This window comes from Pristis pectinata, chromosome 24 (assembly GCF_009764475.1).
Source record: "Pristis pectinata isolate sPriPec2 chromosome 24, sPriPec2.1.pri, whole genome shotgun sequence".
NCBI classification, from domain to species: domain Eukaryota; kingdom Metazoa; phylum Chordata; class Chondrichthyes; order Rhinopristiformes; family Pristidae; genus Pristis; species Pristis pectinata.
Genome location: NC_067428.1, coordinates 29,197,467 through 29,225,234, shown reverse-complemented (window position 1 = coordinate 29,225,234; position 27,768 = coordinate 29,197,467). Strand labels below are relative to the sequence as shown.

At 42.4% G+C, this 27,768-nt stretch overlaps 1 protein-coding gene across 1 annotated transcript in view; it reads right to left on the bottom strand.

Annotated features, from left to right (window-relative positions):
- Window positions 1-6,376: 6,376 nt before the first annotated feature.
- Window positions 6,377-27,768, bottom strand: part of amh (anti-Mullerian hormone) — a 36,538-nt gene continuing 15,146 nt past the window's right edge. The window contains exons 3-5 of the mRNA XM_052037824.1: window positions 25,104-25,224; window positions 13,214-13,385; window positions 6,377-8,785 (exon numbers count right to left, since the gene is read on the bottom strand). Of these exons, the coding sequence (XP_051893784.1) occupies window positions 7,828-8,785; window positions 13,214-13,385; window positions 25,104-25,224 (1,251 nt within the window). The 3' untranslated portion in view covers window positions 6,377-7,827. The remainder of the gene's footprint in view (window positions 8,786-13,213; window positions 13,386-25,103; window positions 25,225-27,768) is intronic.

Below are 27,768 nucleotides of genomic sequence, written 5' to 3'. Positions count from 1 at the left end.
AAGGTGTTTCTCTCTCCACGGATGCTGACTGAACCTTCTGAGTATTCCCATCTTTTTCTGTTTAATGTCAGACTTCCAGCATCTGCAGGATTTTGCTTTTGGAAGTATGAAACACAGTAGGGATGATCAGCAGGCACTTTGTCAGAGTATTTTTAGAGTTTGCACAGCTGGAACTTGGGAGAAAAAAATTCAGCTCAGTTGCCAAAATAATATACAAGTGTTTATGTATCAGTGGCATTGGTTGGAGCTTCAGGAAAATGATGAGTGAGCAGTGAGTGGGAGACAAGTCAAAGAACGATTAAAAAAAAGGTCAATAAGTCAAAAGTCAAGTTTATTGTCAGATGCACAAGTCCATGTGTGCACAGGTGCAATGAAAAACTTACTTGCATCAGCTTCACAGGCACATAGCATCAGATATACAACATTCACAGGAAAAACATAAATTATACACAATTTTTACAAGAAAACACAATTAGAACAAAAAAAACAAAGTTCATTTTAGTGCAAAGTGATCAAAGTGGTCATAGTGTTGCTAAACTGTAGTGATTAGGGTTGTGCAGGTTGGTTCAAGAACCAAATGGTTGAAGGGAAGTAGCTGTTCTTGAACCTGGTGATGTGGGACTTCAGGCTTCTGTACCTCCTGCCCGATGGTAGCTGCAAGAAGATGGCATGGCCCGGATGGTGGGAATCTTTGATGATGGACGTTGCCCTCCTTAGGCAGCGCCTCCTGTAGATACTACCGATGGTGGGGAGGGATGTGCCCGTGATGCGTTGATAAAACAAGATTGTGGGAATATTCTCTTTAACCTCACTCCCATTTTCCCAAGAATGGACAATGACGTTGACAATGACGATGGCTTAAAGAGAACCTGGCCCAGGTGACGTTCTGGCTTCTGGGAAAAGCCTTTTGTACTGGTGTAGAGGTTGTTGATGGAAATCAGGGGGGGGGGTCACAACAGGCAAAAGATGGTCCTCCCATTTCGCCATGGTAGTATCTGCAGGAACACCATTAATATGTGTTTCCTGGGAAAAGTCCTGGGGGAATTCCTAATCCATTCCTTAGAGATGGAGCTCTATCAATTTCCAAAAGAAATCCCATAATCTTCCATTTAAAACTACAACTTTATGAATGCATGGCTGGAAAACATGTTTGCTTTTCATTAGTAGTCACCCAGTGCAGACCTAATGATGCCTTATCTCTTGTCAATCTATTTATAAACCCACTGGATTAAGCTGAGAGAAGAGCACATGCAGGTTGAGCTGAAGATGGGGGACGGAAACGATGTGTACAGAACACCAGGCAGAACTAAGCTCAGGAAACCAGCATGTAGAGGTGGGTGAAGATGGGTGGCACACTGGCAGAGCTGCCGCCTCACAGCTCCAGTGACCCGGGTTGATCCTGACCCGCCCCCCCCCCCCCGGCATTATCCATGTGGAGTTTGCATGTTCTCACTGTGACCGTAGGGGTTTCGCCCAGGTACTCCGGTTTCCTCCCACATCCCAAAAACATGAGGCTGCTTGGATAATTGGCTGTTATGAACTGCCACAAGTGTGTAGGTGAGTGGTAGAACCTGCAGGGAGTTGATGGGAATGTGGGGAGAATAAAATGGGTTAGGGTAGGATTAAGGTAAATGGGTGCTTGACAGTGAGCGTGGATTCGACAAGTGGAAGGATCTGTTGCCAGCTGTATCTTTTCTAGGGCTCTTTGAGATGGGGCACATTGTGTACAGTACCCCTAACAGTAACCACCACAGCAAGCCAGAGTTTTAAGAAAGAAATAATATGAACATCAGAAAGTTACGTCAATAATCATGGGGATTTTAGTCTACATATAGACTAAAAAAATCAGTTAGACAAATAAGTCTAAATGAGGAGTCTATGGAGTGTTCCCAGAATAGTTTCTCAGGACAGCACATCTGAAGCCAACCAGAGAGGTAGGCTATATTAGCCCTGGTATTATACAAAAATAGAGTTTTAATTAATGATCTAATAGTGAAGGCACCCTTTAGTAGTAACAATCATAATATGATTGAATTTTACATTCAGTATAGGGAGACAAGGCTAAATAAGGACAATTACAAGGGCACAAAGACAGACATGGGTAAAGCAAACTGGAAAATTGGGTTAAGGGATCAGTTAGTTGGATGTAGTAGCAGAGATTTAAAGGGAATATTCAGAATACAGATATTTAAGGGGAACATTCAGAATAGTCCAATGAGAAATGACCAACCCTCCATGGTTAACTGGATCAGACTTCGGGAAAAAGCACTTATCATTGCACGGCGGTGTAGTGTAGTGGTTAGCATAACTTTATTACAGCGCCAGCAACCCAGGTTCAATTCCCGCCGCTGTCTGTAAAGAGTTTGTACGTTCTCCCCGTGTCTGCGTGGGTTTCCTCTGGGTGCTCCATTTTCCTCCCACATTCCAAAGACGTACGGGTTAGGAAGTTGTGGGCATGCTATGTTGGCATCGGAAGTGTGGCAACACTTGTGGGCTGCCCCCCAGCACACTCTACGCAAAAAGATGCATTTCACTGTGTGTTTTGATGTACATGTGACTAATAAAGATATCTCATCTCATCAAAAGCACTATCGTTGAACATTTGTTCTAATGATCTGTCCAACATGCTGACCTGCACAGACGTCACATCAGAATGTTGGGCAGAATATTAAAACAAAAGCAAAGAACAGCTAGAACATTATTAAGGGAGGAAAATCATTATGAGATAAAGACAGCCAGGAATCTAAAAACAGTTATGAGGAATTTCTATAAATATGAGTTAACAAACTGAGACTTAGAGTCATTGAGTCATACAGCACAAAAGCAGGCCCTTCAGCCCAAGCAGTCCATGCTGACCAAGCTAGTCCCATTTGCCTGCATTTGGCCCCTATCCCTCTAAGCCTTTCCTATCCATGTACCTGTCCAAATGCCTTTTAAATGTTAGAACATAGAACACAACAGCACAGTACAGGACCTTCGGTCCACAATGTCAGGCCGACATTTTGTCCTGCTCTAAGATCCATCTAACCCTTCCCTCCCACATAGCCTCCTATTTTTCTATCATTCATGTGTCTATCTAAGAGTCTCTTAAATGTCCCTAATGTACCTGCCTCAAGCACTTCCTCTGGCAGCTCATTCCATATCCAGATCTCCCTCTGGGTGAAAAAGTTGCCCCTCAGATTCCTATTAAATTTCTCCCCTCCCACCTTAAACCTATGCCCTCTAGTTCTTGATTCCCCAACTCTGGGGAAAAGACTATGCGCATTCACCCTGTCTCTGCCCCTCAGGACCAAACTGAGACTTGGTTGTGTAGAAAGTGAGTCTGGGGAATTACTAAAAGGAGATGGCAGATAAATTAAGTATTTTCCATTGGCCTTCACTATAGAGGATACAAATAACATTCCAGAAATAGTTGCAATTTGGGAATTGGACGGGAAGGAGGAAATCAGGAGAATTCTAACACGGCTCACACGAGGGGACATAATTTTAAGGTGATTGGAGGAAGGTATAAGGGGGATGTCAGGGGTAAGTTTTTTACACCGAGAGTGGTGGGTGCGTGGAACGCACTGCCTGCAGAGGTTGTGGGGGCAGATACATCAGGGACATTTAAGAGACTCTTAGATAGGCACATGAATGATACAGAAATGGGGGGCTATGTTGGAGGGAAGGGTTAGATAGATCTTAGAGCAGGATAAGATGTCGGCTCAACATCATGGGCCGAAGGGCCTGTACTGTGCTGTAGTGTTCTATGTTCACCAGGGAAGTGGTCCTGCAAGGAAGTAGTTGATGTGAAATAATAGGTCAGATAGACTTCATCCTAGAATCTTAAAAGAAGCAGTGAATGAGATAATAGATGTATTAGTTTAATTTCGCAAAATTCCATGAGTTCTGGGAAAGTACTGATAAAAACTCCTTTATTCAAAAGGAGTTGGCAACAGAATGTAGGAAGCAATGGACCAGTTAGATTGACATCTGCCATTGGGAAAATATTAAATCAAAGACGTTATAGCAGGGCGCTTAGAAAAATTCAAGGTAAACAAGAAAAGTCAACAATGGTTTTGTGAAATGGAAATCATGTTGGAACTTTTATTGGGGAGTTCTTTGAAGAAGTAACATGTGCAGCCGATAATGGGGAACTGTAGATATCCTTACTGAAGGCATTTGAGAAGGTGTTGCATCCAAAGTTAAATGCTCATGAGGTAGAAGGTGATGCATTGGCAAGGAAGGTAGATTGGCTGGCCAACACAAAATAGAGAGGCCATAGAGTCGTGGAGTCATAGAGCATGGAAACAGGCCCTTTGGCCCAACTATCCATGCTGACCTAGTTGCCTAACTGAGCCACTCCCATTTGCCTGCATTTGGCCCAAATCCTTCAAACCCTTCCCTTACCATGAAGCTGCCCAAATGCCTTTTAAATGGTATAACTGTACCCACATCCACCACTGACTCTGGCAGCTCATCCCACACACTCACCACCCTCTGTGTGAAAAACTTGCCCCTCAGGTCCCTTTTAAATCTTTCCCCTCTTGCTTTAAACCTATGCCCTCTAGTTTTGGACTCCTCTACCCTAGGGAAAAGACTTTGGCTGTTCACCTTATCTATGTCCCTCATGATTTTATAAACCTCAAGAGGAAGAGTAAAAATCTTTTTCTGATTGCCAAGATATTACGTGCAACATGCCACAGGGATTGGTGCCAGAGTTTCAACAGAGTTTCAACTTTTTACAATTTATATAAATAGTTTAGATGGAGGCACCAAAATCAGTAGTGAGTACTTATCTAAAAATGAAAACGTCTAACCCTTCCCTCTCTTTTCTGGATTTCTTGGTCTCCATCTCAGGAGATTGGCCAGCTACTAACATCCATTACAAGCCGACCGACTCCCACAGCTTTCTCCCACAGATGACTCCCTGTCCGTCCTTGCCTCCTGTAGGAACTCTACTCCATTTTCCCAGTTCCTCCATCTCTGTCGTAGTTGCTCTGATTTTCTGTACAGGTGCCTCCTTCCTTCTTTCTGAACTGTGGCATCCCTTTTACCATTGTTAACAGAGTTCTTGACCGCATCTCATCCATTCCCTGCACTTCTGCCCTCAACCCCTCTCCTCCGGGACAGGACAAGGACAGAGTTCCCCTGGCCTCACTTCCCACCCCACCAGCCTCCACATCCAATGGACCATTCTCCACAATTTCCATCACTACAAAGACAGCCCAGCACCACGCACACCTTTCCCTCCCCTCCCCTCCCCTCCCCTTTCAGTATTCTGCAGGAACCGTTCCCTTCACAACTCTCTGGTCCACTCTTCTGTTCCCACCAACCACCCCTTTCATATGGCCCTTACTCTTGCAACCACATGCAATGCACACTTGTCCTTTGACCTCTTCCCTTCCTACCATTCAGGAACCCAAAATGTCTTTCCAGGTGAAGCAGCGATTCACTTGTACATAGAAAGATAGAAAACCTACAGCACACTGCAGGCCCCTCGGCCCACAAAGTTGTGCCGAACATGTCCCTACCTTAGAAATTACTAGGCTTACCCATAGCCCTCAATTTTTCTAAGCTCCATGTACCTATCCAAAAGTCTCTTAAAAGACCCTATCGTATCCGCCTCCACCACCGTTGCCGGCAGCCCATTCCTTGCACTCACCACTCTCTGAGTAAAAAACTTACCCCTGAAATCTCCTCTGTACCTACTCCCCAGCACCTTAAACCTGTGTCCCCTTGTGGCAACCACTTCAGCCCTGGGGAAAAGCCTCTGACTATCCACATGATCAATGCCTCTCATCATCTCATACACCTCTATCAGGTCACCTCTCATCCTTCGTCACTCCAGCAGAAAAGGCCGAGTTCACCCAACCTGTTTTCATAAGGCATGCTCCCCAATCCAGGCAGCATCCTTGTAAATCTCCTCTGCACACTTTCTATGGCTTCCACATGCCTCCTGTAGTGAGGTGACCAGAACTGAGCACAGTACTCCAAGTGGGATCTGACCAGGTTCCTATATAGCTGCAACAATACCTCTCGGCTCCTAAATTCAATTCCACGATTGATGAAGGACAATAGACTGTATGCCTTCTTAACCACAGAGTCAACCTCTACTTCTTGTGATCTGATGTCTTGTATTTGGTGTTCCTCTACACTGGAGAAGCCAAGCGCAGATGGGGTGACCACTTTACGGACCACCTGCGCTCAGATGCTGCCTGCCCTCCTGAGTATTTCAAGCATTTTCTGTTTTGCTTAAGAATTTAAAATGTATTACTATGCCAAGTTTGTTAACTTTAAAGAAGTGTTTGCATATTAATTACTTAATCCAGTTAATGGTACTGAATATACAGTATTCATTGTGACATTCCAAGGACTCCAAAAGACAGTGAGATTTATATAAGTAAAGTTTTATTATTAATTATTGGATAATGATGCCAAATACAAAACAAATATAACAACGAGGACAAGAGCCTTTCCAGTTTCATTGGCAGAAAGTCATATTATTTTCTGTGAAATATTTAAGAAACTTTTCCCTGCCTTAAACAATGATTGTTTTCCTCTTTTGAGTCATGTTTCGACCTGCTGCAGTTACTGGTCCTGAGATGATTACTGGAGAGTATCAAAGAGGAACACTTCCTCTCCTGACAGTGGGTGGCCTCTAAGAGCTATCTGCCTTCCCATTAAGGTACTGACAAAACCACAAACTTGATTTATAGCTTTCCACCTTAATTCCACTTCAAAGATACAATTGAACAACGAAACATCGATTCAAAAGCATTCTCTTAAATAACAGCTTATGAGAAGAAGATATAGGGACTAGTTCAGAAAATAAAGCTAATTAATATGAATACTTAATTTAGAGTTGGTTGTTCAAGAACTTCCATATAAGCCATTAAGTTATAGAAAGGTTACACGATATACAGGTACATAAAATGTATTAGCCCATAGCTGATTTTTAGTCTGTATTTTCAGTTATAGCATCATTATATATTCCAATCCATTGCATGGAGTTACTTCTTCATGGGTTGCATGCAAGGCTGCACCAACTGCGGCCTTCTTTCTAGCCAGGCAATTGAGTTCAGTCCAACGTTAAGGATTTTGTTTTTATCGGGTAATGCTTCCCTTAGACTTTTGTGGGTTTCCAACATCAATTTATTAGGGTATTCTGTGAAGCACTATTGTGTGTGATTTAGATATACATACAAACACACACACACACACACACACACACACACACACACACACACACACACACACACACACACACACACACACACACACACACACACACACACACACACACACACACACCTCCAGCAAACTTTCTCTGGAACTGAGACATCAGGCCTGCCACTATTAATGTACTTTCCTGCCTTTCAGCAAATGGGAATAAATTGATTGGTTTTGAGGACCAGTTGTGAAATTCAGATCATCATTGTCTTGGTTTGATTATGGATCTAGCAGTAATTAAAAAAATTCCACTGGTTTGTTGCTTTTAACAAATTGTTTAGCCTACTTTCTAAAGAGAATATAGATCTAAATTTTGAAAAAAAAATCAAAACCAAATGACAGGCAGCTATCCTAACTTCAAAATCCATGTCACCAATTTTCATTGAGGATTTATGAAATATTTGAATTTTCCATCTCTGACCCATTTGAAAACAGATCAAGTAAATCAAGATCCAAATTGGACTGTTAGAAAATATGATCAAGCTAACATATGACGTATTGTAAGAAAATACAGAGCTGAGCTGAGAAAAATGTCACCATAAATGTTCATTATGAAGTTATACGTCGGTCTTTTCTGATAATATTTTGACTCACAAAACTGCCAACATGCCTGGGTCATCTGCACTTACACTCCTCTGCCACCATGTTCTTGTACACAGTAATCATGCTGCTTTGGTCATTGACAACAGCCAAGAGCAGTTCAGAGTACTCCACTGGAACACAACACGGCACTCGTTTTGTGGGAAGCCCTTGCTCCTGCATCTTAATAAGTAAGACAACATGGTTAGATACATTCCCCGTTAAAGGAATCCTGCAGGACCCAACACAATTATGTATATTGTACAATTTCGGCACCAAAATCCAGTCATATGACAAACGCTCAAAGTCAATGCTGAGCTCTTCCAGTTTGCAGACTGACCGATTGGTTGCACTCCTGTTTTGCCTAAAAAGTTTTTGTCTCTTGTCCCAAAATGTCTTCACTGTTTGTAATGTCTTCAGTAACAAGAAGGTATAATAGGTCTTTCGCCTGCGATTTATCTTCTTTTGGTCATCCTGAGGTGAGATGTGAACCTGAGGGAACTCCGGAAGTGGAAAGGGGTAGTTGCACTCATTCAGAAGATGAATTAGCTTTTTTAGAACTTTCTCATTCTGAAAAATTGGAATTTCCAATACTTTTCTGATTGTGTTCTTCAACTTGGTGAGGAAAAGGTGCTGGATCTTTTCCTCAGTTTCCCCAACATTTCCGTGTTCTATTATTTGCTCCAAGAAGTGTTCAGCATTCTCTGGCAATAAGAATACCAAAGGCTCTTCTGACTGAACCAGCAGCTCCAAGACGTAGGCATTTGAAATATTCAGTGAGTGATGGGGAAGGCTTTCAATGGTTTCTTTGTCAAGGTGAAGCACAGATCTGGAACTTTGGTCAGTGGAGTAATCTAACACCACATTCAAAAATCGATTCAGTTGTCGTAAGAACTCACGTGGAGACCCTTGGCTTGAGGATGACGAATGAAATGGAAGGTCCAATGTTTCCAAATAATCACTCTCTGCTCTTTTAACCACTTTGGAAGGTTCTCTGAAAGCAGAATTGACTGGATTAGGCTTCATACATGCAAAAACCTATCTCTATACAGACCATTAGATACCTTTTACATTGCTCATGAACAAAGCATACATCACTGCAACTCTTTCTGTTTGTCTCATAGAGCCATACAGCATGGAAACAGGCCCTTCAGCCCAACTCGTCCATGTTGACTGTGTTGCCTAGCAAGCTAGTCCCATCTGCCCGCATTTGGTCCATTGCCCTCTAAACCACTCCTATCCATGTACTTATCTAGATGGCTTTTAAATGTTGCTGATGTACCCACCTCAACCACTATTTCTGGCAGCTCATTCCATATACACACCACACTTTGCGTGAAGAAGCTGCCCCTGATGTCCTTTTTAAATCTCTTGCCTCTGATCTTAAACCTATGCCCTCTTGTTTTTATCGCCCCCTCCCTGGGAAAAAGACAATGGGCTTTCACCCTGTCTATGCCCCTCATTATCTTATACACCTCTTCAGGTCACTCCTCAATCTCCTCCGCTCCAGGGAATAAAGTCCTAGACTACACAACCTCTCCTTGTAACTCAAGCCCCCAAGTCCAGACAACATCCTGGTAAATCTTTTTTGCACTCTTTCTAGTTTAATAAGATAAGATTTCTTTATTAGTCACATGTACATCGAAACACACAGTGAAATGCATCTTTTGTGTAGAGTGTTCTGGGGGCAGCCCGCAAGTGTCACCACGCTTCTGGCGCCAACATAGCGTGCCCACAACTTCCTAACCCATACGTCTTTGGAAACCGAAGCACCTGGAGGAAACCCACGCAGACACGAGGAGAACATACAAACTCCTTACAGGCAGTGGCCGGAATTAAACCGGGTTGCTGGTGCTGTAATAGTGTTATGCTAACTGCTACACTACTGTACCTGCCCATCTTTCCTTTGCGGTCTCCTGCTCTCAAATTCTGTCTGCCTCTAACTTTGTCTCTTATCTTCTGCTTGTGAAACTTTACAATTCTTACTATACAATTCCAGTTTGTATTTGACTCGGTCATTCTTTCTTATGCTTAAAAAAATCTGTTTTAACTAAATCCACAGACTTTGCAACAACCCCATTAGTTTCTGACAAATGTTAATCTGATCTAACTTCCCATTTGATCATGAATTTACTTTGCCATCTGGTAATCATGATTAACAGGTAAATAGTGAGAAACATTTTAGTTCACATTCATTTTCCAAAGTTATAAACTTTGCCTACTGGTGAACCTGGCCTCAGGCCTGAAGAAAGGATCATTTAGCACAATGTTAGTCTTTATACTTTGACCTTCCCTCTCAAGATTGTAACTGGATTTAGGAAGCCACTAAACATAGAATTGACTGGATTAGGATTCAAGAGGGCATGCGCTAACAGGAAAGGCTGGACAAACTTGGGCTCTTTTCCCTAGAGTGGAGGAGGCTGAGGGGTGATCTGTTGGAAGTGTATAAAATTGTGAGGGGCATCGATAGGGTGGACAAGTAATATCTTTTTCCTATTATTGAGCGATCCAATACCAGATGGCATGCGTTTAAGGTGAGAGGGGGTAGGTTCAGAAGAGACGTGAGGGGTAAGTTTTTTACTCAGAGAGTGGTGGATGCCTGGAATGCGTTGTCTGATAGGGTGGTGGAGGCAAATTCACTGGGGGCTTCTAAGACGGACTTGGATGGGCACATGAATGAGGGGAAAATGGAGGGATGTGGGCATTCTGTAGGTAGGAGGGATTAACTATTTCGGCACAGTATTGTGGGCTGAGGGGCCTGTTCTGTGCTGTACTGTTCTATGTTCTATGTAAGTGTTCAAAAGCACAGTTCTGTACATACCATATGATGTACTTTGCATTGCTCATGGCCAATGGGTTAAAAAAAAACACATAGAGACTCAAGAGACTGCAGATCTGAAGCAAAAACAAACTGCTGGAGGAATTTGCAGATGTTGATTGCAGTCGGTTGTTTGAGAGCTAAGGGACGAACAGCAAGTGGGAGGCTTTTAAAAGTGAGATAAAAGAGAGTTCAAGGTCTGCATGTTCCTGTTAGAGAGGAGGGCAAAGTCGGCAGGAGTAGGGAACCCTGGATGACGAGGGATATTGAGGCTCCAGTCAGGAAAATGGAGGATGCACGGGTCAGGTACAGGCAGCTGGGATCAAGTGATTCCCCAGAGCAGTATAGGGGATGGGCCTAACACGGGCAACTGGGACTGGCTTAGATGGGAATTTGTTCAGCATGGACCAGTTGGGCCGAAGGGCCTGTTTCTGTGCTGTTTAACTCAATGACTCTAACTCAGCGGGTCATGCAGCATCTGTGGAGACAAAGAGATAGTCAACATTTTGGGTCAAGACCCTTCAAAGTGCAGGGTCTCGACCTGAAGCATCGACTATTCCTCTGCCTCCACAGATGCTGTCTGACTCTTTGAGTTCTTCCAGCAGTTTGTTCCTTGCTTAGAAAAAGTACGTTGATATAATGTGCTACAATTGCCTGGCAATAATATAGTGAAGGATCAATGGGCTACTGAGATAACCACCAGTAATCTCATTCCACATCATTGTGTTTAGCAATGCAAGAAATGATTGGTATGTCACCCTTTCCTAGGTGGAGAAAATAGGATAAATGGAATAATAATATTCTGTTGATTGGCTTGGTTTCATCATCATTTTACAGGGTTAATCTCCCTTTGTGAAAAGAATGAATGGGGAACTAACTAAGCCACTGTGAGAAATATAAGAAAAATGCTCAGCACTTGAGTGGACAGAGAAAGAAACATAAAAGCACAGACTCTTATTGGTTTTGACAGCTACTAGCAAATTCAACGGATTGCAGGTGTTGGCCTATCTTCCAGTTGCACATAACTAACCCAGGTGGCTGTGCGTCAGGTTAACGCTCGCTACATCTAGCACGATGATGGCTTTAATTTTTGCCTCTGATTTTACTTGTTAATATATTCCCGCATATTCTTACTTACCTTCCTCAGAAAGAGTGACTTAAGACTCAGTGTACTGTGCACACAGAGTCTTGCCTCAACGTCGACCTGTGCAAGTTCATCGCTGCTAAATCACGTTGCAACTCAGCTTCATGTCTTGAAATTGATGAGTAGCAAATACACATGCCATGCACCATTTCTGTTGCTTCCTGTCTTTCTGCACTATATTACAAATTATTTGAAGAGCACATTGTGCTCTTTATCACTTGAAGATCTCACCATGTTGGTAACAAAATAGGACAGGGTGTCAGCAAAATGAAATATGTTCCTGACTCTGTCACTCCTCCTCAACGCTTCCTAGACTTATAGATCAAAGCCCCATGAGAGTCTTAGCGCAGCAGTGATGGATAGAGAATCTGATCGATGTCTATATTAAGCGATACAAAGTCACATCAAGAGCTGCAGTTTGTACATTATTGAGTCCAGTGAAGATATATTTTACTGTGTAGCAGTCTATTTGTGGCAATGAACAGAAATGGCCAGTTCAACTATTCGGCAACTTACTTTGAGAGATGGTTGGCAGCAAAAGCACAGGAAAAACATCCTTGTCAAACAGTTTTAACATCAAAGCAACCAAAGCCTTATTTTGAATATGTCACACAAAGCTGACATCTCTGGCAATAATCCACTACAATATCAATTTAGGTATGCAAGGAGGTTTGAAACCACAGCTGGTGAATTCCATCAACTGAGCATATCCAACATTAAATAATTTTGGTCAGAAAAATTTAGTAAAATTACATTTTAATATTTAAATCGTCACTCCATTAAACTCTCATGGTGTGAACTTCCCCAGTGGCGCTTAGACAGTTGGGACAGAGGTCAATATATATAATTTTATATATATTTGTTTATAGATGTAATATTTGTACATATGTAATTTTCTGTTTTCCTTGTTTTCTGCGCATTACAATCAATAAAGTTTATACAAATGTATGCTAGTGAGCTACTATTGCGCTGTAGCCTGTGGATGTGATTAAAGATAGTTTCACACATTGCCACATTATCATTTCAGCAGATCCTGTTCATAACTTTCCAGATTAGTTTATGGAAAAGCCTCACTGTCACTTTAAGTTGTTGCTTTTTGTCCAAATTTTGGATGAACAATTATACTTGCCTGATATTGAATTCCCTAAACTGATAATGTCCACAGATTTTAAAGTCATTTGTTCTGCATTGTCCGTAAACAGATTGGATGCACGGTAAGTTTTGAAGTCCACACCAGTAACTAACTGGAACTGTGTCGCACTAATCACAGAGATGATTTGGACTGAGACTAGAACGTAACCTTCAACCTCCGTTCCTTTTTTGATATATTTGTATTTCAGGAGATTATCATTTAGAATATTTATCCCACATTATAACAATCCAACAAATCTGCTTAACACAATCAACTCAGCTTAATGGAGCTACACCTTCAGTACCCACAGTTATCCAGCAATGCTTACTCATTGATGGCCGACAGTGGCTGTACTTCCTGAGCAGAGGTGCAGGACGGCTCCATCAGTTTGTTCTTCAGCTCTTTGATGAGAAAAAACAAGGCTGGAGTCATCCGTGTGAAGCGCTTTTCATCCAAGCCAAACAGCATTTGCTGGAGCTCTTCCTTCTCCATTAAAGCACCTGTTTAACTCATTAAATGAGAGCAAATTCATTTGAATATCAGCATGAATAATTATTATTTAACACATAATAATCATTCTACCCAAGGGTAGAAATGTCAAATTCGATAAGACTTGTACTAGAGGGGGAAAGTTTAAGGGAGATGTGCTGGCCAGGGTGGTGGTGGAGGCAGATACGATAGAGGTGTTTAAGAGACGTTTAGACGGGCACATGGACATGCAGGGAACGGACGGATAGGGATCATATGCAGGCAGATAGGTTCAGTTTAATTTGGCATAATGGTCAGCACAGACATTGTGGGGCAAGGACCTGCTCCTGAGATGAGATAAGATGAGATCTCTTTATTAGTCACATGTACATTGAAACACACAGTGAAACACATCTTTTGCGTAAAGTGTTCTGGGGGCAGCCCGCAAGTGTCGCCACGCTTCCGGCGCCGACATAGCATGCCCACAACTTCCTAACCCGTATGTCTTTTGGATGGTGGGAGGAAACCGGAGCACCCGGAGGAAACCCACGCAGACACGGGGAGAACGTACAAACTCCTTACAGACAGAGGCCGGAATTGAACCTGGGTCACTGGCGCTGTAATAGCGTCACGCTAACAGCTACACTACCGTGCCTGCTGTATTGTGCTGTATTGGTCCATATTCTATGTAAAATTCTGAATGAACAAGCCAGTGAGTAAGGGATTCTAAAGGTATTGGTATAGGTATTGGTTTATTATTGTCACTTGTACCGAGGTACAGTGAAAAACTTGCCTTGTATACCGTTCGTACAGGTCAATTCATTACACAGTGCAGTTACATTGAATTAGTACCGAGTGCATTGAAATAGTACAGGTAAAAACAATAACAGTACAGAGTAAAGTGTCATAGCTACAGAGGAAGTGCAGTGCAAGTAGACAATAAGGTGCAAGGTCACAAGAAGGTAGGTTGTGAGGTCAGAGTCCATCTCATCGTATAAGGTAACCATTCAACAGTCTTATATATAGGAAACCAATTGTTTGTGGTATAGAATATAAAGGTACCACCGATTCTATTTCAGTAAAACTCCGATAATCTGCTGTCCAAATATTCGGAAGTCCTGATTGACCAGCATCGGGCTCACCAGGTAATCTTTACCGCATTCCCTTTCAACTCACCCAAGCCCCGGTTCACGTCACTCATTCCACTCACTGGGGCTCCAGTTCCCACACTCTGTTTCAAGTCAGGTCAAGTTTACCGTCATGTGCACAAGTACAGTGAGGTACAGGTACAATGAAAAACTTGCTTGCAGCAGCATCACAGGCATGTAGGTACAGACAACACGCAGAATATAAATTAAGGGCAGGCACGGTAGTGTAGCAGTTAGCATAACGCTATTACAGTGCCAGAGACCCGGTTCAATTCCGGCCGCTGTCTGTAAAGGGTTTGTACGTTCTCCCCGTGTCTGCATGGGTTTCCTCCGGGTGCTCCGGTTTCCTCCCACATTCCAAAGAGTCACAGGTTAGGAAGTTGTGGGCATGCTATGTTGGCGCCAGGAGCGTGGCAACACTTGTGGGCTGCCCCCAGAACACTCTACACAAAAGATGCATTCCACTGTGTGTTTCAATGTACGTGTGACTAATAAAGAGATTTCATAAATTACACAAGACAATGCTGAGAAGGAAACGACTGCTCAAACCAAGACATTAGTGCAAAATCTGCTTCCATGCTTCCCATAGCAACCTGGATTAGATCTCATCTGGCCCTGGGGATTTATAAATCCATGATATCTAACACCTCCTCCTTCTTATTACTGACCTACTTCAGATGATCCGTGTACCCCTCCCTGAACTCACTCTCTTCCATTTCCTTCTTGGTGAATACAAATGAGCAGTATCCATGTGGGACCTTGCTCACTTTGCATGGCTCCACGCATAGATTACCCTTTTGATCCCCAAGGAAACCCGCCCTTTCCCTGGATATCCTCTTGCCCCTGATATCTATAGAATGTCTTGGGAATCTTATCTGCCAAGGGTATTTCATGTCTCTTTTTTGGCCTCCTAATTTCTTCTTTAAATCCTCTCCTACACTCTCTACATTCCCCAAGAGACTCCCTTGATCCCAGTTGCCTGTGCCCATAGCCATATGTTTCCTTTTTTTCCCTGATCAAAGAGGGATTTGGGCCAAACACGGGCAAGTGGGACCAGCTTAGATGGACATCTTGGTCAGCATGGACCAGTTGGGCCAAGGGACCCGTTTCCGTGCTGTGTGACTCTAGAACTCTGTGTCTCTAAACCTTCAATGTCTTTTGTCATCCAAGGTTCCCTAATCTTACCATCTTTGCCTCTCACTCTTACCGGAACATGCTGGCCCTGAACTCTTGTTAACTCTCTTTTAAACAATCCCCCCACTTGTCAGCTATTGTTTTACCCTCAACCATCTTTCTACCTTCGCCAGGTCCTCTCTTATGCTATTGAAATCAGCTCACTGTGATCACCCAGGTGGTGATCTCATGTAGAAATGATTCCACCTCCTTTGCATTCAATGGGGAATTGGTGGCATCTCATGCACAGGGATTTCCTGCTTCCATTGAGGGGAGGTAGCCATTGACAGCTCTCATGTACTTACAATGGCTCCTCTAAATAAACGGCATCTTTTTTTCTGAATAGGAAAGGTGCCTACTCTCTCAATGTGCACGTGTATTTGGTCACAGTGAATACTGTGGATCTGGGAACCACACTTCTTCATCCTGATGCAACCCAGACTTTGGGATATTTTTAGCGTCCGTCATGGCTCAGAGGGATGAATCCTGAGGGATATCTCTGCTTCCTCCTGCTATGAGGTTTTTCAACCAATACAGCTCAGAGCAGATGCAACAGCCATTCCAGGATCTGGGATATCAGTGGAAAACGCCATTGGGCTCGTCAGGATGAGACCTCATTGGCTGCTTCCATCCGGTGGTGACCTGATGTATACACCAATCAGATGTGGCGATTTCCTCTGGCAGGGAGGCCTGAAGCCAGAGGTCCGCCAGTGGAGCCCGAAGATCATCAGGAGATTGAGGAACAGGAGGAAGGTGGTGGCTTCCAGGAATCCCCCTACTCAACATCCACAGCCTCAGCTCCCAGATAAGTGGAGAAGGCAAGTACTGGCGAGAGGGGATACAAGGGGAAAGAATTTTCATACAGATTTTGCAAAATAAAACTCCCCAACACATGCCAATCGACTCTTTCCATGATATAGTCCATAACTTTGTTCAGCTGGGGAAAGAGGGGTGGTATAGAAAGTTCCCTTATATCATGGAATATTACACATGAATAAAAGTTATTTTAAAGGCTGGCTACAGCATCTAACATCTTCATAACAAACTCAGATCTCCACATAAGAACATTTTCTGGGAAAGTCTCTACTCTGCAGACACAAGAGACAGCAGTTGCTGGAATCTGGAGCAACAAACAATCTGCTAGAGGAACTCAGCAGGTCAAGAAGCATCTGTGGGGGGAAAGGGATTGTCCACATTTCAGGTCGAAACCCTGAGAGTGAAGAGGTGAGGTGGCCAGTATAAAGAGGAGAACTGTCTACTCTGCAGTGGTGTACGTTGATGGGCAGATCACCTTGATGCGATCTTGTGAAACCTTTTGTTAGAACTGAAAAATGCTTTAGCTTTCAGTTGCAGGGAGGATAGGGATGGTCAGATAAGACAAAGGGAGTAGTGGTGATGGGGTGTGGCCAAGGTTGTCATGGTGACAGGCTGTCAGTGAAGCAATCTGGTTGATAGATTAATGAGGGCAGTTGGAAAGTGAAAATACTCAAACAAAAAAGCACAAGAGCACTGTAGAGTTCTAGGAAATGTCCAGCATGTCAGGGTGTGCTAATGGAGGGAGAAGAATTGAGCCTATATGGATGCATCACGGCTTGGTACGGCAACTCCCCTGCCCAAGACCGCAAGAAACGGCAGAGAGTTGTGGACACAACTCAGCACATCACGGAAACCAGCCTCCCCTCCACGGACTCCGTCTACACTTCTCGCTGCCTCAGTAAAGAAGCCAACATAATCAAAGACCTCACCTACCCCGGACATTCTCTCTTCGCCCCCCTCCCATTGGGCAGAAAGCACGTACCACCAGGCTCAAGGACAGCTTCTATCCCACTGTTATAAGACTATTGAACAGTTCCCTCGTATGATAAGATGGACTCTTGACCTCACAATCTACCTCGTCATGACCTTGCACCTTATTGTCTGCCTGCACTGCACTTTCTCTGTAACTGTAGCACTTTATTCTGCATTCTGTTATTGTTTTTCCCTTATACTACCTCAATGTACAGATGTGATGGAAATGATCTGTACGGATGGCATACAAAACAAAGTTTTTCACCGTACTTCGGTATATGTGACAATAATAAGCCAATTTACCAATTTATTTACCAATGTCACAGATGGAAGACTTACAGCAGAATTGGACATTTTTTAAACAGACAGAGAAAGCAAGTTGCCTGAACTTATTGCATTCAACATTGAATTCCAAAGGCTGCAATGTGCCCAGACAGAAGATAAGGTGCTGTCCTCAACTTACATTGGTCCTCATTATAACACTATAGGAGGTCAAAGCCAGAACGGGAATGGAACGGAGAATTAAGGCCACAGGCAACTGAAAGCTCATAGTCTCTGCTGCAAACTGAGTGCATATGCTCGGGCAAAGATGTCACCCAATCTGTGTTGGTTTGTCCAGTGTAGACGAGACCACATTGTGAGCACCAAGTGCAGTACACCAGATTGGAAGAAGTGCAAGTCCATGACTGGTTCACTCTGAAGAACTGGTTGGGTCCCTGGATGATGGGAAGGTAAGAGGTAAAAGAGCAGCTGTAGCATCTCCTGGGAAAGTGGCGTGAAAAGGGGATGTTGGAGATGGAAGAGTGGACAGAGAGTCAAGAAGCAAACTATTCCTTTGGAACGCTGAAAGGGGAGGAGAAGGGAAGATGTGTCTGATGTTGTAATCTCATGGACAATGCTGGAATCTTTTCTTCAATCGTGCTTCACCATTAAAGAAGATCACAGCTAACATTTTAGCCCACTTCCACCTTCCTTCACCATTCCCGGGTCCTTTGATTCTCTGTTTTGAATATAATGACAGCCTCAGATCCTAAGGTAGATCCCAACACTCTGAATGAAGAAATGTCTTATCATCTCAGCCGTGAACGATCAATCTTTAACCTGGGTCTCCTGGTTCAGTACCCCCACCAGGAAAAACATCCTACTGACATCCAGATTCTTCATTCCCTTCACAAATTATATTTGTCTCCATGAGATAATCTTCAATCCTTTTAAACTCCAGGGAATATTGGCTTTGTCTACTTGAACTGTCCTCATTGGACAATCCTCCATGGCAGACGTCAGTCTAGTGTAGCTTTGTTTCACTGCCTCCAAAGCAAGTATATCTTTTACGATGTAAGCAGAAAAACACTATGTAAGCATTATAGTGTTTTTCATCAAAACTATAGACAGTATTCCAAAGCTCTTTCTAATTGCAGGAGATTTTCTTTATTCTTACATGCCAATCCCCTTATAGTAAAAGCTCGCATTATATTTACTCTTCTAATTACTTACTGCATGCTCAGAAGTCTTCTGCTATTGTTATACAAGGTCTTTGAAAGTGGCGTCACAGGTAGATAGGGTCGTAGAGAGAGCTTTTGGCACTTCGGCCTTCATAAATCAGGGCATTGAGCACAGGTGTTGGGAAGTTATGTTGAAGATGTACAAAACGGTGAGGCCAAATTTAGAGCATTGTGTGCATTTCTGGTCACCTACCTACAGGAAAGATATCAATAAGCTTGAAAGAGTGCAGAGAAAATTTACAAGGATGTTGCCAGAACTTGAGAATCTGAGTTATAGGGAAAGGTTGAATAGATTAGGACTTTATTGCTTGTAGTGCAGGAGAATAAGGGGAGATCTTATAGAGCTGCCTCAAGAAGGCAACATCCATCATCAAAGGTCCCCACCATTCGGTCCATGCCATCTTCTCGCAGCTACCGTCAGACAGGAGGTACAGAAGCCTGAAGTCCCACACCACCAGGTTCAAGAACAGCTATTTCCCTTCAACCATTCACTTCTTGAACCAACCAGCACAACCCTAATCACTAGAGTTCAGCAATATTACAGCCACTTTGATCATCTTGCACTAAAATGTACTTTTTTGTTCTAATTGTGTTCTTTCTTGTAAAAATTGTTTTTAATTAATGTTTAATTAATGTTTTTCTTGTGAATACTGCTTATCTGATGCTATGTGCCCGTGACGCTGCTGCGAGTAGGTTTTTTGCGTACATGTGCAGATGACAATAAACTCCACTTTGACTTTGACTTTTAGCAAAGGGAACATGACCCTTGGTTGCCTCTTCTGAATTATTGCTGAGGTCCAACACTGATCTTTGCTGCACTCCACTGGTTAGCACCCGCCAATGGAAATAATTCTACTGACACTAAAAATAAGCTCGTGGAGATCTTCGGCAGTTTGGGCAGCAAATGTGGACAGAAGATTTAGCAGAAGAAGATAATGATAAACAGGTTTTAAGATGCAGAGAAAGGTGAGGGGCAAGAGAGAACAAAAGAGAAGTTCCATGAGAGGGCGGAAGGCAGGGCGGACTGAATCAGGAAAGAGACAATGACTCAGGAGTGGGGATGGAACACATAAACACTGCCCAGTCCATCACAAGCTCATCCCTTCCTTCCGTCCAGTCCATCTTCACCGTGCGTTGCTTCAGGACGGCTAACAGTATCATCAAGGGTGCCTGCCACCCTGGGCCATTCCTTTTTCTCGCTTCTACCTTCTGGGAGAAGATACAGGAGCTTGAAAGCCTGGACGTCCAGCCTTAAGAAGAGCTTCTTCCCCACTGCTGTCAGATTCCTGAACCAATCACCTCCGTCACATCTCCTTCCCAGTGGTGCTGCTACGTTCTTGGACTCTTATCTCTCTCTATTGTCACTTCAGCATTTCTTTTTGCACTACGTCAGAATGCACTACAATCTTTGCACCATTCTGCCTTTTTGCACGCTTGGTTGTATTTATTGTTGTATTTGTATACATATGCCGCAAAACTACAAATTTCACATTATAAATCAGTGATAATAAATCTGATTCTAAATCTGATTCTGATTCTGTTCAGTCTGTGAGCTTCATGCGAACAAGGAATTTCATTGCACCTTGGATTAATTGGCAATAATCGAATCTAATCTAAAGAAACAAAAGATGGGTCAGCGGTATATGTAAATAGGACGAGCAGAATCATTACCTGAAACTATTGAATTCAACAGTGAGAGCAGAAAGGCTCTGACGTGTCTGGTCTAAGAATGGGCTACTGCTTCCTGAGCTCATGTAGAAATACTTTGAAACTGTGTAGGACATTGAGGAAGAGGTGAAAGTGGGAGAGAATGATGAATTAAAGCAAGTGGCCATGCTATTAACTGAAAGCAGGTGTAGTGGAGGTGGTCGTTAAATCTGGCTGTGTTGATTATTACTCTACACTGGTCTCCACTATGGTCTGTTAACCATAGTCAATCCCTTATCCGCATCCTCTGGAGTTGTGTGTAACCTTCTTGGGCTGAAGCATTTTAAAAATCCAAGCATTCTATATCCCATCAATTCCTCATTATCTACCCTACTGGTTACAAGCATAAAGATACAATCTGCCTTTCATTTATTCATATTGACTCTGGATAATTGTGTTATCTTTTTGCAAATGCCCTGTTACCACTTCCCCAATAATACCTTCTAATTCTACTGCAGATGTCAGGCTACCTGCCCTTTTATTATTTTTTCTTTTTTTTTCTTGACTACTTCAAGGTTGCATTTGTTACCTTCCCATCGGACAAACTCTTGCAGATCAAAACCAATGCTCCAAGAAGGCTCATAATATCTTCAAGGCTACCTGGCACCCGAGCCATTCCCTTTTCTCTCTTCTGCAGATCCACAGTCTCTCCAGCCCACAACATTTATAATCTGTTTTACGACTGACTTATTACTCTCATGTTCTCCTGTCTCGTTCTCCATCAATTTCTTGGCACCTTTTGCTGAATTCTAAAGCCACCCCAATCCTCTTTGACAATATTATAAGCCTCTATTGTTAATCTATCATTAGTTTTAACTTGTCTTCTTAGCCACAGTTTGACCACTTCTTCTGTGCATGATTTTAATATCAAGGGAATTTGTTAGAAATTATGGATTATTATTTAAGTTTACAGTGCATTGTCATATCATGCGAATGTACTTCCAGGAAAATTATAGGGCTCATTTAAAAAATGACATCTAGTGTATGTCAGCTTTCGGATTAGACTGCCACCTAGTGCAATACATACTTAATATTCAAAGAGGAAATGCATACTGAGCTCCAAATGTTTGGATGGATAAATCCACCTTCTGCATCCAAGGACCGGGTCTATTTGAGTTTTAATCTCTAATCTGTGTGGAACAATTTGATATGATTCAGGCTTTGCACCTTCTGCATTTGCTTCTCTTCAGGAATCTGTCCATTTCTTCCCCACTCCAAAACTTTATCCCCTTTTTTTGTTGTCCCAGAGGCAGTAATTCAATATTTCAATCAAATAAATGTTATTCAGCCTTGTGCTAGAAAGGGAATATCTATAGACTATTTGACTGTGAGATGCATCACATCACACTGCTTCCTCTTTACCTATGCTCTTTACAACAGGAGTCAGTGAAGCTGGAACAGTATTGATCTGATACATTCCTGCTTTGTGTCCAGAATCTTGAAAGAGACCTGCACGCAATCTACAACAGGCCTCTGCCAGTTTTAGGGACTCCTGTTGAAAAGTGCCTGGGTACTGGCAAGGAGAAAGTGGTTTGATGTGTTGTGCCTCACAGTTAAATAGCCTATAGATATTGGAGACACAAGAGACTACAGATGCTGGCATCTGGAGCAAAAAAACAACCTGCTGGAGGAACTCGACGGGACAGGCAGCGGCTGTGGAGGTAGAGGGATAGTCGATGTTTCAGATCAAAGTTCTGCATCAGGACTGATGTTTTATGGATATTCCCTTTCTAGCACAGGGGTCAATAATGGTCACTTGATTGACCTATTGAATTACTGCTTCTAAGAGGAGTAAAAAAGGAGATAAAGTTTTGGGGTGGTAACAAAATGGACGGATTCCTGAAGAGAAGCAATTGCAGAAGGTGTAGACCCTGAACACGGAAACAAATGATGGGCTGAGCTGAGAGGCCACACTGTTGATGCTACACTTAGTTCAGAGGAAAAGACATGTTGGCCTGTACTATACATCCATCAACTTTACATGAATACAACCAACTCCTCCCCATACATAAAAGTATCAGAGGGGCAAAAATTTAACGGACACATAATACAAAGTCTGAGATTTTAAAAAATCACCCATTTAGTAATAATTGGTTAAGGAGGTTCGGCTTGTCACTGAACACTCTAATTTCTACAGATGTACCGTTGAAAGTATCCTGACTAGTTGCATCATGGTCTGGGACGGCAATTCGAATGCGCAGGAACGCAAGAAGCTGCAGAGAGTAGTGGACTCAGCCCAATACATCACGGGCACATCCCTCCCCACCATCAGTAGTATCTACAGGAGGCGCTGCCTCAAGAAGGCAGCATCCATCATCAAAGATCCCCACCATCCGGGCCATGCCCTCTTCTCACAGCTACCATCGGGCAGGAGGTACAGAAGTCCGAAGTCCCACACCACCAGGTTCAGGAACAGCTACTTCCCTTCAACCATTCGGTTCTTGAACCAACCAGCACAACTCTAATCACTACAGTTTTGCAACACTATGACCACTTTGATCACTTTGCACTAAAATGGACTATATTTTTGTTCTAATTGTGTTCTTTCTTGTATAAAATGTGTATAATTTATGGTTAATTTATGTTTTTCTTGCAAATGTTGTGTATCTGATGCTCTGTGCCTGTGATGCTGCTGCAGGTAAGTTTTTCATTGCACCTGTGCACACGTGGACAATAAATTTGACTTTTCGAATAGGACATCATCATGAACTGTTAACCCTGTTTCACTTTTCACAGATGCTGCCTGACCAGCTGAGCATTTTCTGCCCTTGTTTTACCCGCTCAATCTACCCAAAGACCATCAGGGAAAGGGAAACTTGTCCTCCTGACCAATCCATTGTTGTTCCATTCTGCCATGCTATTTGAATTACAGCCCCATTTTATACATAATCCTGGCAAGCCAATGAAACAGATCTCACTGCACATCTGTTGTTTAGTCTGAAAAAGTCATTTCAAAGTATTGTACATGAGGCTTTCACATAACTGAGCACAAACAAGCGATAATGTGACATCACTCTTCAAAGATAATTGCATGCCAAATGGATCACATTCAAAATATATCAAACAACAATATTACTTCAGTTTGTTTTCTATTAATACCTAGAACAAATAGTTCAGGCTATCTCCACAGCTGCTGATAACACTAGGGATCCCTATTAAGCTAAAACTGTAAGGTTCAAAAGTGACTATAATCCTGGCCAGACAGAAGATTTAGGGAGCTCTCAGATTCAGAGGGATGGGGTGAAATGGACATTGAACAGCAAGATGAGAATTTTAATTAAGCTGTCGGGAGATGGAAGCCACTACGGTTCAACAAGTAGAGGGCTAATGGCCAAGTTAGATTTGGATAGGGCACAGACAAGAGATTATTGGATGAGGATGAGGATGAGGATGAGAAGTCAGCCAGAGGGAATTAATATAATTGAATCTGCGATTAATAAAGACATCAACTAGAACCCGAGCAGCAGATGGATAGAGGTTGGGAAAATCCAAGGTTACAGAAGAGGCTTAGGCAGTTATTGACCGAAAACACAATCAGAAACTCCACTAAGACTCAAAACAGATGCCAATGTAACATTTAAAGTCAAGGTCAAGTTTATTGTCATATGCACAAGTACGTGTGTGCACAAGTGCAATGAAAAACTTACTTGCAGCAACATCACAGGCACAGAGCATCATATAAGCAGAACACAGGACAGTACAGCACAGAATAGGCCCTTCGGCCCACAATGTTGTGCCGACATAGCTAATCCCTCCTACCTACAGAATGCCCATCTCCCTTCATTTTCCCCTCATTCATGTGCCCATCCAAGTCCCTCTTAAAAGCCCCCAATGAATTTGCCTCCACCACCCTATCAGGCAATGCATTCCATGCATCCACCACTCTCTGAGTAAAAAAACCTACCCCTCTCATCTGTTCTGAACCTACCCCCTCTCACCTGAAATGCATGCCCTCTTGTACTGGATCGCTCAATAATGGGAAAAAGATTTTGCTGGTCCACCCTATCTATGCCCCTCATAATTTTATACACTTCCAACAGATCACCCCTCAGCCTCTGCCGCTCCAGAGAAAAGAGCCCAAGTTTGTCCAGCCTCTCCTGATAGCACATGCCCTCTAATGCAGGCAGCATCCTAGAAAACCTCCTCTGCACCCTCTCTAAAGCCTCGACATCCTTCCTGTAGCGTGGTGACCAGAGTTGCACGCAATTCACAAGAAAAACATATATTAAATATAAATTATACAAAATTTTGTTTTACAGGAAAGAATTCATGCTGAAGTTGTGATCAGGAATCACTGAGCCACTTTTGATGAGTGCAAAAGATAATTATTCTGCAGAAGGAAAGCTTTTCAATGCATTAATTTTTTTGCTGGTTTTGTAAAATTAATGGAGCATTAAAAATATGAATGAATAAGTAGTAACAAATAACTCACCATTTGAACGATGTCTGATCTTTAGGGATACGTCAATGCATAGCTGCCCCTCTTCACATTTTCCAGCAACTCCTCTAATTCTCAGAACAACATACTTTGTCTCTTCGTTAATGCAGACAGTCTGAAAAGGAAAATTCAGTGTTATGGATCAGCAAAAAACATTTTCCCCAAGATTCTGCCCAACTTTCATTACTTCATGTAATTGTACTTGTTCTATAAAGCCATTGGCAACATTGCCAGTGAAGAAATAAAATAAGGCATGAAGAAATCTTCAACGAGGACAAAAGAAAAGCTATCCTCTGCCTTCATCATTGCTAATAATTATGTGTAAAGCAGATTATGCTTAAATCATTATTATACAATAAAGAGAGTTAAAGCCCTATCTAACTTGAACTGTGGCAGAATTGTGAACAATTTCAGTGTTCAAGATCATACTCACTGATGCAACCATATTTGAATTTCAAATCATTCAAAACCAGCTATTGTGTCACGATTGATGAACTGCTCTAACATGTACCTATAGGGGTGGATTTTAAACTTGGCACAAATTTTGTGATTGTGGTCCAGATTATTATTAAATTTGTGCCTGTTGTGAAAGTGCCTTTTCTGCAAGTGATTCCACATTGCCAAATGTAAAACCAACCAGGCATCCCTTCAAAATCTAAATTTAAAAAAAAGTTTATAAAAGTCCCGTGAAATGCTTGAGAGAGTTAATAAGGATAATAAAAATGTAAGTATAAATGACATAATTTTAAATACTGAAATTTACTGTTGAAAAATAAACAAAACAAGTTAGATTGGGGTATAGGGCCAGGATATTTAAAAATAAAATTATTTTGCAATATAAGGGCAAATATCCCTGCATCCAAAATAGTCTGCTTACACACAACTGTCAGTGTTGCTGCAATCAAAACTATTAGTGCCCCCCTAGATAAGATTCTTGGTGCCCTTACACCCAAAATTGTTCATGTCCTTGCAGCCAGATCTGTCAGTTTGCTTACACCAGAAAATACCAGTGTCTTTACACGCAAAACTGTTAGTGCTCCTGCATCCAACACTGCTAGTGTGCCTATATCCTACACTGCTAGTGCACTGATACCCAACACGGGTAATGTCTCTAAACCCAAAACTGTTATTGTGCTTACACTAAAACTGTCAATGTTTCTAAAGGCAAAAAGGCAGACAAAATTCTCAGCGTTCCTGCACCCAAAAGGGTTAGTGTTTTGGTATTCAAAATAGTTGGTGTCCCGGTACCCAAATCTTTCAGTGTTCCAAGACACATAACTGTTTGCGTCACTGCACCCAGATCTCTCGAGGGTTTTGGGGAACTGGCACAGAAGAGAAGTTGAGGTTAACATAGATCGGCCAGGATCATATTGAATGGTAGGGCAGGCTTGAGGGGCCTGGTGACCCACTCCTGCTTAAGGCACGGTAGTGTAGTGGTTAGCGTAACGCTATTACAACGCCAGCGACCAGGGTTCAATTCCCGCCACTGTCTGTAATGACTTTGTACGTTCTCCCCTTGTTTGCGTGCGTTTCCTCTGGGTGCTCCGGTTTCGTCCCACATTCCAAAGACATACGGGTTAGGAAGTTGTGGGTGTGCTACGTTGGCGCCGGAAGCGTGGCGACACTTGTGAGCTGCCCCCGGAAAACTCTATGCAAAAGATGCCTTTCACTGTTTGTTTTGATGTACATGTGACTAATAAAGATACCTTATCTTACTTTCTTCTGTTCTTTCAGTGCCCTTGGACCCAAAACTGGTACTGTCCCTATGCACAAAAATGTCAGTGTCCCAACAACAAAACAGTTATTCTCCCTGCAACCAATAATGTCAATGCTCTTTTGTGGGATATGGAACTGAATTTCAGAAGTTATTTGCAACATGTATGAGTTTCTATTTTGAGTGTTTAGAGCATGTACCAAAAATGAATTTCTACATCATAACTCCAGGAAAACAATAAAATGGGCAATGACAACTAATCTCCTGGTCTACTATAAAACATATCTGAAAAGGCTACAATGCAAGAAAGTTAGCCTTCACGTCACAATAGATTTTATTTTTTATTTGTTTCAAACTATAAAGAGCAAACACCCATAACACAGGCAAAAGATGTGATCGTAATTCATCATCTTTTATCGGTATTACTTATTTATTTCTTATCTGAAGCTTTGTTACTTTTGCTACAAAATTCTAAATGAATAATATCCTCCAAAATCACAGCAGCACATTTGGGCATACACCTTCATAGCATACATCAAAGAAAGACTGTACGGTATGAATTTTCAACAGGTTCTGATCAGCTGGCATGAAGGAGTAATTTTACTGAACACTCATTGGAATTGAATGTGTAGGTTGCATATAACCAAAGGCTGATGTTCTTTCTCCCAGTTAGCATTAGCAATCTAAAATAAAGTTCTCCCGAAGTGTGTCTGAAATTACAGGCTGTTTTCCATGGAAGGATACTGTGAGATCCCAATTCTAGGTCACAAGTCCAACATTATCTAAGTTACTCTATTTTAAGGTATACCTAAAACTGCTCACATTTGCATCTGGCCACAAGGTGAGGCATGCATAGAAAGGACATGATGATGACAACAGAAGCCAATATCCCAGGGACGACTTCACTCCTACCAAAACTATCATAGAGCCATACAGCATGGAAAC